At 48.1% G+C, this 16,369-nt stretch overlaps 1 protein-coding gene across 1 annotated transcript in view; it reads left to right on the top strand.

The window, feature by feature from the left end:
- The window catches only part of LOC119396386 (transcription factor GATA-4), a 177,481-nt gene that overhangs the window by 152,944 nt on the left and 8,168 nt on the right, over positions 1-16,369 (top strand). Inside the window, 1 exon segment of the mRNA XM_049417070.1 lies at positions 13,769-13,942. Coding sequence (XP_049273027.1) covers positions 13,769-13,942 — 174 coding nt within the window.

Genomic DNA, 16,369 nt, shown 5'->3' with positions numbered 1-16,369 from the left:
GTTGTACGGGTCGAAGTGTCCTTTTCTTTCTCGAGTGTGTGAAATGAGGTCGCAATTGACCTCTCCTTCAATCTGCAGCTACAGTAAGCAACCAACCCTAAGCATTATAATAATAGTAATTGTTGGAGTTTTACGTCCCAAAACCACGCTATGATTATGAGGGACGCTGTATAGTGGAGGGCTCCGGAAATTTCGACCTCCCGGGGGTTCTTTAACGTGCACCTAAAACAAAGTACACGGGCCTCAAGCATTTCGCCTTCACCGAAATGCGGCCGCCGCGGCCGGGATTCGATACCGCGACCTTCGGGTCAGCAGTCAAGCACACAACCCTAAGCGTCACAAACTGGAACCGAAGTCTTATACGCTTGTTTCTTACAACATTTGGTAACGTCGCTATTGGATAGCATCACGGTTCTAATGTACTTGTGCCTGCGCTATCTACTACATGTCAGGCGGCAACTATAATACCAGTGTCAACACTCCGTTCGCGAGACGAAACGTATACACAGCAACCTGTGGCGTATCACCCCGCTAAGGGCTCATTTTGATCACGTCTACAAAAGTACAGCGTTATCGTATACATGAGGCATGTTTATCAAATAACACGTTCTCAGCCTCACCCACTTTCCTCCTCTTTTTTTTCTCCACGTCAAGCAAGCACGACCTGTCCCATCACATGCTGCGCTCTTTAAAGAGCGTCCGCAGCTTTTCCCCAACAAACTAACGCAACTGATAAACAATACCAGCCGAACAAACTAACACAAACAGCCTCGACTGTTAGCGTATACCTCACGCTAGCGCAGAGAGCGGCCGATGCTTGGAACCGATATGAGACACGCTGTTTCTGCAAGCGCCTCGCGTACCACGGTTTTACGTAGGGATGCAGAGGCGGCCCCACATGCGAAGCATATACACCATGGGGGAAGTACAAGAAAAAAAAAAAGACACTGCTCTATAAATAAAGGGAAGGCGTCTACCAACGTGTCCAGTTCCTACACCGTGCATAAACTATTACATAGTTTCCTGATCCCACTGTGTGTACTCCAAGCCCACACGTAAAATCTCCCAGATAGTCGAAAAGGATGGCTACGGGACGCTGCCCGCCGTGGCCCTGCCGTGGGCATCTGTGGCTCTGTACGGGTCGCTTTCCGTCCTGGATAGATAGTGGGGACACAGACTGTGGTTAGCTAGACGCGAACTGTAGCAGTGCAGTATAATCTCGTCTCTATACTTATACTGTTTCCGTGCGACGTATGCGTGTTTTTGCTTGTTTTTTTTTTCTGTTTATATACCTCACTTTGGTCGTAAACAAGATTATTCCGTTCACGCGCCTCGCGGGTGGCGCGTTCAAGAACAATAAGAAAGTCGGGTTATCTGCCTAGCTATGGCGCGTTTAGGTGTGATTTAGGCCTAACAGGAAATGCTCTGCTTTTTTTTTTTTTTCACCCGTGCGCTGGGCCGTGTAATCTGACAACCTGATCTCTCGCGGGCAGGTTCTCTACTCGCGAACGACCGTGTAACGTATAAACTGTGGCAGGGCAGCAGCTGCATGCCGTCGCGGACGCGTTCTATATATACATTTAGGCGAACATTGCGCGAAGGCGAGACAAAGTAGAGGAAGACCTGTCGGCTCAAAGTCAGGCCTAAGCTTTTCTTTCCTTTTTTTTTCGTTTTTTTTTTTTTCCGCGGGACGCCGTCGACGCTGACGGTCAATTTTAGGTCCCCTTGTTCTAGCGTTTCACTGTGCTCTCCTTGCTGTCTTCGGTTCGCGAGCTGTACCCAAGGAAGGAACGACAGAACGCAACAGCTTGCGTACGCAAGCCGCTTGGGGGCCCCGGCACCAGAACTCTCTAATAACGCCGATAAGGAAGCTGCAAAGTGTTGCCATCGCAATACACGTGTTCAGAGCCTATAAGGGATCACTGAAGTTCGTTGTCTCTTTCCGTCCTGACCTATAGCCTCGCGGGTCATCAACCCGGAAAGCCACACTATAGCCCTCCTGCAATATACTTGAAGGATACAAGTGCTCGGCTGCATAGGTACGCGCCTTACTGTTCATGCGATTCGTCTACAAACTCACGCATAACTTTTCGCTCAATCTCTCTTTCACTCCCCTCGTTCCCTTGCCCATATGTAGGGTAGAAAACCGGGAAACATCTATAGACGGATACAACTTATATAAAGTTCAGAGAGGCCCCACCCAAACGACCGAAGCGCGGCAGCCGATCTCCGTCGCGACTAAAGAAATAGCCCCGCTCATGCACTCGGCAGTATTATCTCTTTTTTTTTTTTTGGCAAATCTCCATGACCTAGTACGGAGAAGTAGGAGGCACAACTCTCCAGCTCGGACAAGGGGTGTGCAAGTGGCCTTCCTAGATCAAGTCCGGCGGGCGGCCCAGGCCAGTGGAGTCTTGGACGTGGGGACCCAGACATGAGAGGCTACAAACAAGTACAAGATCCCCTTTCCCTTCACGAGAATTCTGCTCTCTCTCTTTCTGTCACCGGCCGTCCTGCTCATGACGTCACTCTGCTCGTGACGCCCATTGGTGCAGGCCTGTCGGCATCCGTTTTTGAGGAGCAAATGCCGCGGACTTCTGAAGTTGTATCCGACTGAAGACACCAATGAAATAAACGACGAAAATAATAAAGATAAATACGCAAGCCCACTGCGGCGCGATGAACTTCATGTGGACATGAGGACGGATAATTAGCGAGCGACAGGAAAATATAACGCTGTAATATTACGCTCATTCCGATGTAGAGTGGCGAGTTCTTTCGGCTTCTTTATGGCCTTTTTTTTTTTGCACCGCGATGCGCGCACGCATTTCTTGAAAAACAACATTGAGGGTCCAAATTGCGACACATTTCGCGACGGCTTTCTTCTTAGAACAAACGGCCAGAGGATTTTGGACGTCCTTTGACGCCTCCTTCCTTTTGTTCGGCGCCCGGGTAATGTGGTAACCGTTCGTCGGCTTTGTGTTCTTTCACGCGGCTCGCCCTTGAATGTCGAAAAGTGCGGGCAGCCACTAATTAGCGGCTTTTGGACGGAGCAGAAAATACGCGCGTTTCTTCACAAGTCCTCTTTTCACTCTCTCTTCTTCGCTGTCGCTCGGAGGATGCGCCTTGTATACACCGCAGCGTGGCCCAGCGACGCGAGAATCGACGACAATGAAGTCGTGCTTGCCTTGAAACCCCCGCTTCAGTTGTGATCCTGCCATGCTGAATGCGCGAACTCTATGGGGTGTATGCTGAGGTATCGAGCATGTATGGGCCAGCCGTTTATGGTAGAAAGCATTTAAAGCTGAAACCACCGAATTAACGATACTCGTAAACCGTCTGCTTAACCATATAATTAACGACAGTTAACGGCACACTGGAAGCTTGATCGTCAATTCATCCAGAACCTGTCGTGATAGTCAACAGCTGCCGGAGTTCCAAAACCACGATATGGTTATGAGAGACGCCGTAATGGAGGGCTTCGGAAATTAAGACCACCCCGGGGTTCTTTAAAATGCACCCAAGTGTAAGCACACGGGCCCCTATCATTTCGCCTCCATCGAAATGCGGCCACCGCGGCCAGTATTCAATCCCGCGACCTTCGGGTCAGCAGTCGAGCACATTAACCACTAGACCACCGGGCAGGTGTCGTGATAGGTAAAGAAATGCTTTTCACACTAAAGGAAGGACAAGAGTGCCAGAAAACTGGCAACACAGTCAATGTCATATGCGCCCTGTTTTCTTTGAATGTGAATCCCTATAGACGCACACTATCGGTCAAAGGTGTGCAAAGTTGGACTAAATGAATCGGCTGGACCATTGGATAAATTGGTCGTCCAACAAGGACTATGTGCGTGCGGCTGCATGTCGCGTACAAACGCCTGCTTTCAAAGGGACAAACCGGACAAACGGGGAGAGTAACAGGGTCTCTGTTGGTTCACCTGCTGCAGTAGAATCCCACTATAGCTGTAATTTCATGTCGTTCTATGAAACAGCTATGACTTGGTCTGCGAAACCGTCCATGTAGGGGTGAACACTGCACAGGAACGGTATTGGGAAGTTCTCAACTCAACGTGGCAAACCTGGAGGAATACGTGGTATCGATTAACCTGATATTAACGTGACATCGATCAACCCTGTCCGCATATGTGAGAGGGAACATCAGATTAGCTATATAGAACAACGGTTTCCCGTGAAGACTGCGTTATAATATGTTATTAAGTGAATGTAAGATCAGTAACTTTCGCCTTGGGACATTTGGTCTTTCATATAGACTATTTTGCGGATGGGTCTCGGTGCTGACATACTGGGCTGTTAACTTTGCCGTTTTGCATCTTTAACAATCCAAACGAACAGTACTACTGTAGACGCATCACGCATGGAAAACTGCTGCATTGGTGCTTTAGACGTCTCACGACGTTGTTAATTTCACGTCACGACGTACAAAGATAAGAAAATAGTTCGTTTAATAGCCCAAGGTGGCGGCGCCCACCTGTCCTACGTAAAATCGTCTATAAGCGGGACATACTGTGCCTTTAACCACCATACGTCATCTTGAAAGCAATTCACACGACAGGGCACGCCGGTAAACGTCCATCCTCGCGGGTACCATCCACTAGAACGTCTATAGAAGTTCTAATGAATTCTAATCAATAACACGTTCTTCGCGAGGGCCGAAAACCGCAAAGGGGGAAGAAATACCGCGACGTTGCGGCGGCTTAAACTACTGCAATACACGCATTCTTAGACGGCCATGCGAACATGAGGCGACAGGACGCCGTTGAACTGGCGCAACACCTGGCACACCACCTTCAGCTGTATCGGCAGTAGTATAAAGTGCTAAGCGCACCTCTTTACCTGGCAGCTGCTTGCTTCGAAGATTTACGCCCGAGAGGGAGTGTTTTAGGCCGCAAGGTGGTTATCGCATCGATAGGAAGTTAATTGGGATTTAGCGACCGACAGTGCGGATGACAGCGACGGGGAGAGGGACGCCGGACACAGCGGCGATTGTGAAGTAATGTCGCCTCCGGGGAACCTTTTATCTTGCCGACACGACTTGACCCCTCCCTTCTCCCCTCACCTCTCGCGTCCGGTTTATGCGCAGCGTGCGTACGGCACACGGTTTGCAAGCTATGTGTCCAGTTTTAGAATCCCTTGGATAGGGGCCAACGTTTCCTGCCTGCACAATGTATAGACGAAACCGAATCACTCCGAACCCGGATAAAACGAATTACGCGATGTATCGAATAGTGTAGTTGTGTTAAAGTGGGAAGTTGAGCAAGTTGGTACATGTACGGGCAAACGGAACATATGCAGTTGCGAGTCCAGCGCCTGTCCTGCAAGAAGTTCCTCGCCTTTATGCGCTGGTTTTCGTCATGAATTGTGTATTGGGTTGTGGGAATGATCATTTTGTAGATCAATAGAACATCACTCTAATAGTGCTGGAAAACGGAATTGAAGGCTTGTCAAATGGTTTTCGAAACGTGTTCTCAACATTATAATACAATATTGTTATTACGCTGACGCAACCTTTAGATGAGGCATGCGCCGATTTCGCGAATGTATGCTTTCCACGAGACAGTACAAGAAACGAAGAAGTTATGGCGATTCACTGAGGACACCTTCCTTCCTGACCTTATACTGTTATCTTCCTGTCCACCGCAGAACAGGCCCCTAAAGCTTTGTTTCGAGCAGAAAATTTAACATTTACGTCAAATTCCTTGGCAGTCTTCTTAAGGCGACGGGAAAACGGACGTACATATAATATCACCGCAAAGTTCATTGGATCATTTCTTGCACTACTCGTGTTGACGCCACCGGTGGTCAATTTTCGCATTCGATGAGGCGTATAAGGCTTTCAACTAAATAACATGAAACTGAACAAAAAGAACGTGTTCCTTTTCGTGGTGGCCATCTCGATCGAAACCGAAGGAATGCCGGTAGTTGAACTCATCTCATTCGGAGAGCAGCACCCCGAGCCAACTTCAAGCGCCGTTCTTCCTCTGCAACGAAAAGCCACGTGCCTAAAGTTAGTATGCCACATAGCGACCTCCTGAATGGCCGCCGAAATTGCTGTTCGGAGGATCGGCGTGCGCCATCGCGGCATTACTCTATACCAAATAAAAAGGTAAAGACAAATTTGGCGGCGCAGAACGACGCAGTGACGAAACCCAATGTCCGTACTTCGAAACTCCCGGAGCATGTGTCTCGTCCCATGGCGCATCGCGCAGGCACACGCACTTACACAACCTGCGGCAGAGCAGAACCACCTCTCTCTCTCTCTCTATCGTACACTTTTTTTTGTTTCTTCACCAAGGCAGAGCCGAAAGAGAAGCCGAAGCCGAGCCAAAAATCGAGCCGCGGTCGAGCGACTGTCCAGCAGCGAGCTGTCCGGCGCGTCGCGAAAAAGCATTTTCGCAGTCCGCTCACGGGTCGCCCGTAAATGTCACGGGCTCGCTCGGTCGCTGGTGGAACGGCCCGCGCAGACCGTAAATCTGCGCCGGCCGCCGGCTCATCCGGATTTGTGAAATCCCGCGCCGCCGCCCGATGTTCTTATACTACAGCGTTCGCCGCGATTCCCCTCGTTACGACGGCGATGTCGTCTATACGCTATGTACGCGCGACCAGCGTGCGCACGCACGCTCAAGCTCTTTCCTCTTCTACAGAACCTTAAAGATCTGGAAGTCCCCGCGCATACTCCACGACATCCTGTCCTTCTTTCTCTCTCTCCATCAACTTTGATTCAATGAGCGCTGCCGTGCTGACGCGCAAAGAAGGAAGGAAGGCTGGTGGGCCATACCCTGTAGGAAAAGGATCACGCAGACGGCTTGTCGTGCAACCCGGGGACCAGAGGACGGCGCGATTTGGATGTGCGGGGACTTTAGTCGATCCTGGAGAATGGGAGGGGAGTAGCGAAAGTGGCGCAGTGTATATATATATATATATATATATATATATATATATATATATATATATATATATATATATATATGCCAACGTATACAGACAGGCAGGCACTGATCTAGCTGCTGTCGTGTGGTGCGTGTTGTGCGTCGGGCGGCAGATACAGCACCGCGAGACATGCAACCTATATAATACAAACCCGGGCCCCCCGCCGACTGGTGGGCATGCAGCGTTAGCGGTGGCAGCGGTGAGAAACTTCTGAACCTGCCTAGAAAAGAGAAGAAAGTGAGAAGTTGTCCGTATATGTGGGGCAGGAAGCAAGAGCAATGACCGGGGTGGTGTCTCCGCGACCTCTTCTTCTTGATCTCCATCCACTTTTCCCCGTTTTCTTTTTTCTACTGCGTTAGATTTTTATTTGAACGTTATTTTAATTGGCTTAAGGTGTAATCGGCTTCAACTGCCGCCTGCCACGCACCGATACCGACGGGCCTCCTCGACAGTGTAGTCCAGAGGGAAACGAAGAGCAAGAATTGTGGTGTCGCACGACAACTTTCGATGGTGCTCGGAATGTTTGGGTGGGGGAACTACTTACAAGCTCACGCCAGGGTCTCCGAGAGCAATCGGCCATATATATACGGCGCGAGGTTGTTACACCCTATCGCAAAAGCGCACGAGTCAGCCGGCTGGTCTTCGCGTCATTGCGATAGGGTGAACGTTACAGAACAGGAATACGTCACGTTATATAGTCACTTAGGAGGAACGCAGAAGCGAGCGTGTAGCGTCAAGAAATGAGTGAGAGAAAGTCTACAGATGCTCCACGTCCTTTTTACCATGAAGTTTTAGGTTGTTCTCTTTAAGACGCTAAAGATTACATGAACGTGCACTTTTTCCGTACTAATGTCTACATAATCGTATCTTCAATGTATCCGGGAGTCTGTGAACCGCATCTACATCGGTGACACGTCAGCGACTTTTGTTTGCATACTCTGTATTCACTTGAGTCTATCCATGTCAAGGAAAACCAGCCCAACTGGATATATGTGTCCATAGATAGCTTGCGGACTATCTATGGCAGGGGCGTAGCCAAGGGGGGGGGGGGGGGGGGGTTGGGGGGGTTCAAGCCCCCCCCGAAATTTTTCAATTTTGCTTGCGCATATATACACGCACACATACAAACGCACAGCACGAACACACATAATGTATGGTTGACCCCCCCCCCCCCCCCGAAAAAAATTTCTGGCTACGCCCCTGATCTATGGACATGCATGGACTGTCAATGCACAATATATAAACATATGTGCTCCTTTATGGACCACATAAAGGCCATATTTGGACCATATAAACACCATATATATTCCGCGCGGGGTTCCATAGACTATGCTATCATATCGTTCGAAGGGTTGCCGAAGCTAATATACGGGGAATCTCAAGTGCACATTATACAACTGCGTATCACTGATGACACTATTTGACTCCATGCCGCACAGTGAACGTTAAAGGTAAGCGCGAAAGATTTTTTTTAAATTGTTGAACGATATGCTGTCACAAGATTGTCTGATTCCGCATGATCTCGCAAGTGCGTCGCTATTCAGTAAGGCTCTTACACGCTCAGCGTTTTAGCGATCCAAGGACAGCGTGCCGAGTACAGGTACATAATTCACGCACAAAAAAAAAGCCGATATGCGTAGCGCGTGGATCATAAATCATCGTTTCTTATCGCTAAGCGTCACTGCCACGCAGGGGGCTCCCCTGTCCGTACTTTAGGCTATCGTCCAGCAGTACCATCTTCAGGGTATGAGAGGCGAATATAGGTCGCAACGGTTCTCCCTCTAATTGCCTGCCGATGACACGGTGACCGGAACTGTGTAGCTCGGCCAGCGAAGATTCATTAAGACTAATTACTCGGTCGACCGCTCACCCTATTTCCACACCTTGCGCGGCGGGATGTCCGTATACCGGAGGAGAGAACGGGACGCCGAGATAGAATCTTTTTGCGGCTTGTGCAATGGTCCGGCGAAGAAGAATTGAGCGACGGAAACATTTTTTCTTATTTTATTATTTTTTTTTTGGGGGGGGGGGGCTGAATTCACGACGTGGCAGATCTTTGGTTTCATCTGTAGAGCTGTTGACATATCCAAACACCTGCCAGCTTTGACACCGCCGCGCCGCATCCTACTGGTAAGGACCTTCTGGAAATTCAGCACCGTGGCTGCAACCGCAGTATATATATATATCGTACGATAAGCTCTGAGCGGCTGCAGCAGCAGATATGGAAAATCGACACCCGCTGTGGGCAGCAGCGTTCGGGGCAGGAGAACGTGTCACAGCGTTCAAATGGCTCAAAATTTTACCGTATATTGCGGAGCTCAACAGCACCAAACAAAGGCAGTTCAAAGCAACACGGGAAAACAAAAGAGATAAGAACGCACGTGACCCTGCCGGACTTGAGAATTCACCGCGATATCTCTCGCCTTTGCACCCGGAGTTATATGAGACATCCATATAAAGTTGCTCATTTTTGGTCCCTTGTACGTGACGTTCGTTATCTGGGTATTTGAAGAACAAGAGGGACGCTTACCGCATTGAAATGAGGTGGACACAAGACCAAACGCCGGTAAGAAGACATCATGTATACGAGACATCATGGCCGATACCTATTGTTCTACTGTCCTCGACTTTATTTACGAAGGTGGGTGTCTACCAGCCGATGCAGTGGCACGAACGAAAGCCGTCCACTGCCTGCTCAGAGGACAACTGCAGCAAGCTGTATTTGTTAATGAATCAATTCAAAATGACTTGATTTTGTCACGCTACATTGTCCGGAAAGAATGGTGGTGGGCACTTAAACAGAAATACCCCTAAAGCAAACGCTTTAAAGCTAACTTTACCACGTGTAAAGTTGCAAACAGTAACTCCGTGCAAACAGTAACAAACTGTCTAAGTGCTTTTCGGGTTAATATCAGCTGTCTTCGTTGCATTACATTTCCAGCTTCCCCTTACAACTCGCGTGAAAGCTTTAAGGCATTTTTGTCTCAATTAGACATGTTAATAAGTTCCGCGAGTATCTGATACCAGTTTCGCAAGTGCAATAATGTATTCCTGCCATCGTACCCCCATATACAATATAGAGCGTTAGGCGTGCGTCACCGGCAAGTAAGCATTTCCTGTGACCAACGAAGAGCCTCATTCTAAAACGAATCTATACCACAAAGTGCTGTTTTATGTTCTGCATGGGTTGTCGCTGGAGCCAACATTAACTTCTTCAAGACAAGACCACTTGTCGTGAACGCCCTGTGTTCAGACTGTTCACCTCTTCAAGCATCCCAATCTTCTCCTGAACATCTGTCTTGTGGGAAAATATTATGGAATCCATATAATTTTTACATAATATCATACGGAAAGCACACGGAATTGGAATCATATACGGAATGATTCAGTACTCATGATGCTGTTTTCACGGGTATATCAACAAGGAATTGCATGCAAACATGCTGTCATCTTGTGATGACTTTTCACGCCATACACATAATTCAAGCCTCATGTCCTTCACGCGTGACCGCTGTGGTATTGCGTCAGCGGGGCTTGTCTCAACAGTCAACGAGAGTCTTCACCGATAACTTGGCACGTCGACCGTCTCGTTATATCTGCATTAATGTCCTCGCCACGGCTTTCACCAGCTTAATCACATACCTCCGTAGATTATCGTGAGCCAGATAGAGAGAGAGAGAGTGCTTCCGACAACCACATCTCGCTTAATACGCGACCATTTACGGCTCGCACCTATACGGGCTGATATCTTCAGAAGGGCTCCGTAGGGGAAGGTCCCACGCAATTATACATACCGCTATTAGAAGCGATCGTGAATGCTGCCACCTTCCGGTAAGACATTCAAAAGATTTGCGCGGCCTCGCCCTATACGCACCGGGCCGGGCAGGGCCCGTAAACGAGCGTTCAGCCATCGTGCGCTTGCAAGCATCGCGCATTTTCTATAAGGGGTGCCCAAAGCGCGCCGTTCAACCACCGCCCGACGCGGTCGGTCGTCGGGCCATTCTCCCTCCGGAAACGACTTGACATATGCGCTGCCTCATACGCCCCGCAACTCATCGGGCCAAAGATTTTTTTCCGTTTTTATTGAAGCCTTTTTTTTTGTTAAGCCTTTTTCTTAGGCCTTTTTCTTAAGCCTTTTTTCCTAAGCCTTTTTTCCTAAGTTCTTTCTTTTGCAGACATACCCGCCCATGATGCTCTAGAGGGGGCGCTTATGTAGGGGACGACGTCATGCACTGCGGAACGCGTAGAGCACTGTGTGCAGAAGCCACGGGCAAAAAAAAAAAAAAGGAAAGCGTAGCGACCACAAATATATCTACAACACCACAGCAGTGCATAAGAGCATGAGATTCGGGTATGCCTAGATGGTTGAATAGGTGTGTACGTGAGCGACGCGAAGTGTACGTTACGCACGGAGAAGAGGTTTTGGTGGTGGTAGAGATGGAGGGGAGAAGTAAGGGAGATGGTGGATCGGCATTTCGAGGTGCCATAATTTTAATGTGGCACGTACGTCTCGAAATGTCAGGTTTAGCGAAGTGTGACATGTGCTACACTCTCAGCCTTCAAGGCTTGTACTGGAAACGGATATGCTGTCGTGTATAGGAAGGAAGGGCTGAGCTGCAGTGCCTTCTCTTGCTCGGATGCGTGCCCCCATGCGACGCCATTCGGGGGAAGGGAATGGAGCGTTTTAGATGAGCTCTTGGGCTTCTTGATTTTGCTTGGTTGCGTATGGCGGCTCGTATATGCTATAGATGCGTGCGTGTGTGTGTTTGTGTGTGTGTGGAGACTTCCTCTCTTGTCACACTAAGTATTACAAGAGAGCGAGGAGATGATGATAAAACTGAACGATGTCAATTATACTTTGCCGCAGATAAGCGTGGGGGATGTTAAAAGCTGCCAGGACGCGAACTCTTAAGGCCCGTTTTGGGCGCGTTCGAGCGATTCTCATTTCGTAAATTGCGTCGAGTTGAAGAGGCCCGAGTCCGATCCCTTCCTGTGCCGCATGTACACAGGAAGAGCTGGGCGTATATATGACTGACTCTTTAATTGTGTGGAGTTTAAAATAAAAGCCAGCACACATAGATACGCTCTCTCAGGACAGCGAATTTGCGGATAAACGTATACTTTGTAAAGCCTTTTTGACGTCCAACACTGCGAAGAAGGAAAGCGACACGGAATTTGAAATTGCGCGGAGCTATCTGCGAAAGAGAGAGATAAAAACATATGTGTGATATCCGGTGGCTGTACACGAAAGAAGCCAGATACCCCGCTTTATCCAAGCATGCACATGTAATGAACAATGCTGCTATAAGTGGCCTTTTAAAATGAGCACCTGTAAGCGGCCCCTTTATAAATTTTCAATACAATGTTAATTTAGGTTGGCTTACGTCAATTTACCTGGTCTCGGAACGCATCAAAAAGTCGCCAGCAGGGTTTATATATAGGTGAAATTGCTAGAAGAGGGAAACTTGCTTACCTCTTGTGTACTATATATACTCGTATAAGGCTCTACACGCAGTCGACGGCTGGGGGATCATGCAGGTGCCCGCTGTCTCATAGTTTTGGTGTTTCTGTGTCAATGCACGGTAGACTGAAGTCTAATGTCATCGTGGAAAGTTAAAAAAAAAAAAAGATTTCCAACACACGAGATGAGACAGCTCATCGCTTAGTTACACTTGTGCTAATGACTAAATCAAATTCAATTCCAGAGTATTACGTGTGAACGTCATGATACGATTATCGGACACGGTGTAGAGAAGGGAGGAGAGGTACTCTGGAATAATATTTTTGACTGGTCTTAGCACGTATGCTTAAACCAATGCTCATGAGCGTTTTTGCATTTCGCCCCCAACGAAATGTGACCGCCTTTGCCGGGAATCGAACCCGAGACCTCGTGCCTAGCAGCGCTACGGCGCGGTTGCTAAGCAACAAACGGCAGGGATACCTTAATGTATTAAGTCTGTCGTTTCGACTCGTACAAGAATGCCTGCGTGTTCTGCCTGTGCTTCAAAGGCGGGGCGACGGCCGCCGCGCCGTTTTCCTTATCTCGTCCTTCACGTATAGTACATATATACGCTCCGGCGTCGCGGGCTTCTCAACAAAAGAATCGTGGGAGCATAATTAATTTCCCGCCCGTGAAAACGAGCCGCTTTATTTTGTGAGGTCTACAAGAATGCGCGGCGCGGTATATACGTTGTGCCTGGAGCGTTCGCTGATAAGAGGTGCGCCGAATAGCCTCGAGGCACACTTTAAGAGCTATCTAAAGTGGTCACAATAAACGAGCACCACCTTCTCTTTCAATTTTTTTTCTTTATCTGCTACCAAAATGTCTCACGATGACGTTGCTTGTATCTTCCGACATTCCGAAAACTCTCGACCACGGTTCGCTGCAACCTTCGCCGTGGGGTAACTGACTTTTGTCTAGGGTGATGCCAGCATACCCAGTGACCTTTGTCTAGGGTGGTGTCAGCATGTCCAGTAACCTTTGTCTATAGGGTGGTACCAGCACGTCCAGTGACCTTCGTCTAGCGTGGTTCCAACACGTCCAGTGACCTGTGTCAAGGGGGGGTGCAATTGATGTCCAGTGACCTTGTCTTTAGGGCGGTACCAGCACGTCTAGTGACCTTTGTCTATTAGGTGGTGCCATAATGTCCAGTGACCTTTGTATCTTAGAACATCTCCCTATACGCCGAGGACCAGTGCTGAAGAAATCTATTTAGAAATCATCGGTTTGCTTACATCAATAGTACAACGCTCGCTCTTTACCATAGATCTACTTGTGGAGTAGACGATCAACACTGCTTCGCATTTCTTCACCTTGCAGCAACAACAGCCACAACAACCCCAGCATCAACCGCAACAGCAACAACAACCACCCAATCGGCGAGTCGGTCTGCAATGCTCCAACTGTGCCACTTCGACGACGACGCTATGGCGGCGCAACAATCAGGGCGAGCCCGTCTGCAACGCCTGCGGTCTCTACTTCAAGCTGCACAACGTAAGCTTATAGACACTAGACACTTTTGGCGTGTCCGGTATTCCGGAGCACAGCGGCATTTGCGTTATGTCGATTGAGTACCAGACAGTGGCGACATCTATAGGGTGTTTCAAAAAATGTGTCCAACCTTCTCAAAAAATCAGGAAAACGCGACATTTGCTCGGGGCTTTCAGAATTGCTTTTTCTGTAGCGGCAGGAATCTTAAGGTAGTTAAGGACATCATTTAGGACAGTAATTAAGAAAGTTAAATTAACTTTTTAATTAGTGGAGTTAGGTGATTGTGTCAAATGGGAAAATTGAAGTTCTTCATGCGAGGAACCCATCCGAGCTTTGAGATTTCGAAAAAGCGTCCTCTAGTAATTGTTGTGGCGTAATGAAATTCAACGAAATGCAAAGGCTTTCAACAGCGAAAGCCATCGAATTCGGTTGAATTTCATTACTTCGTAATTATTACTACATGCCGCTTTTTCGAAATCTCAATGTTGGGATGTGTTTCTGGCACAAGGAACTTCAATTCCCCAATTTGACACAGTCACCTAACTCCACTAATTAAAATTTAATTAGTTTAACTTTCTTAATTACTGTCTCAAGTCATGTCTATAACCATCTTAAGATGGCTAGCGTTAGATTAAAAGTCATTCACTCATTTTGGACGTCTGCGAAGAATATGGCAGTTGCCGTTCTTCTATGTTTCTGTTTAGGTTTCACCATTGAACTTTATTGAATTTCATTACTTCGTAATTATTACTAGATGCCACTTTTTCGAAATCTCAAAGTTGGGTTGGGTTTCTGGCATGAAGAACTTCAATTCTCCCATTTGACACAACCACCTAACTCCACTAATTAAAAAGTTAATTAATGTAACTTTCTCAATTACTGTCCTAAATGATGTCCTTAACTACCTTAAGATTCCTGCCGCTACAGAAAAAGCAATTCTGAAAGCCCCGAGCAAATATCGCGTGTTCCTGATTTTTTGAGAAGGTAGGACACATTTTTTGAAACACCCTGTATAGTCGGGTACAGCTTAATAAGAAGACAGGAGGTTTCCGCCCATGCGACCGAAGCGCTACCGCCGACTGCCTCCGCGACTGAAGAAATAGTTCCGCTCATGTGTTCGGCCACGTTCTCCGTCGGCAGCATCCCCGGCTGTCCGTATCATGACGCCAGTCTAGAGTGCGCGCACCCATTGGTGCAGGCTTATGAGCAGTCGCCCGCCTTAACTGATGTAGAAATGCAGCTGCCTTCTAAAGTTGCACCCGACTATAGCTAATGACTTCACTATTAAAGATGGATAAGGTGTTATTTTAAAGATTCCGAAGAGCAAGTTTATATATACGTATATAGTATAAACTGATTTGTGTTTCTGCTTAGCTTTAGTAATAATCATGGTGTAGCGCAAAGACGCCCCTCTCCCCGCCCTGACTAGTAGTAGTAGTAGTAGTAGTAGTAGTAGTAGTAGTAGTAGTAGTAGTAGTAGTAGTAGTAGTAGTAGTAGTAGTAGTAGTAAGGAGTATTACATCTCACTACAGACAGGTCCCTCGTTGCTTCACATTGCTCCAAATGCAATTACGTCATCCAGAGATGTACCAAACTCACTTCGAAATGAAAGTTGTGACACCAACAGCGAGAAAGCCCTTCTGTAGTATCCCACGTCGAATGCGAACAAAGCTTCGGGGAAAGAGGGTGGGTGAATGTGGAAGGGAAAAGGGGGGGGGGGGGGGAGTGCAGTCACGTTCGTTTGCTGCAGGAGCGCACAACAACGTGGGCGAGCCTATAGCAATCAGACGATTGAATTTGGCCGTGTTTTGTGACACGCTCTGTCGGAGAGACACGGTGCGTGTTTGACCGCGAGTCCGAGTGTACAACCCCCACTTGGTTCGCAGGAGGTCATTGCGAGGAGGAATACAGACGACGTGTAATTGTTTGTCTGTACTTTTCTTTTTCTTTCGCACCATTATTTATAGCGCAGTTCGCACACATACTGGCGGGCAAATAATGATTGCTCGCGTCTCAAAGAACTATTACAGCGAGGCTGTCGTAGTGCCCTGTGCCGTAGACATTGTGGTAGTAGTAGTAATAGTAGTCAGGCTGGTCACGTGACGAGAGGAGGGAAGGGAGTGAATAATGAAATAAATGAAACGAAATGGTGTTTTTTTATTGTTGAGGTCTTACGTCCCAAAACAACGATATGATTATGAGGGACGCCGTAGTGGAGGGCTCCGGAATTTCCGACCCCCTGGTGTTCTTTAATGTGCACCTGAATCTAAGCACACGGGCCTCAAGCATTTCGCCTCCATCGACATGCGGCCGGGATTCGATACTGCGTCTCTACGGCATTCTGTCTCTACGCAGTGAGTTCCCTCCCTGCGTAGAGACCGAATGCCGTATCTGTTATCGGAACCAGCTTCATACGCCAGCGCCGAAGCG

The sequence above is a fragment of the Rhipicephalus sanguineus genome, chromosome 6, assembly GCF_013339695.2.
Source record: "Rhipicephalus sanguineus isolate Rsan-2018 chromosome 6, BIME_Rsan_1.4, whole genome shotgun sequence".
Classification (NCBI taxonomy): domain Eukaryota; kingdom Metazoa; phylum Arthropoda; class Arachnida; order Ixodida; family Ixodidae; genus Rhipicephalus; species Rhipicephalus sanguineus.
The sequence above is the reverse complement of the archived record's forward strand: the minus strand, read 5'-3'. Positions and strand labels throughout refer to the sequence as shown.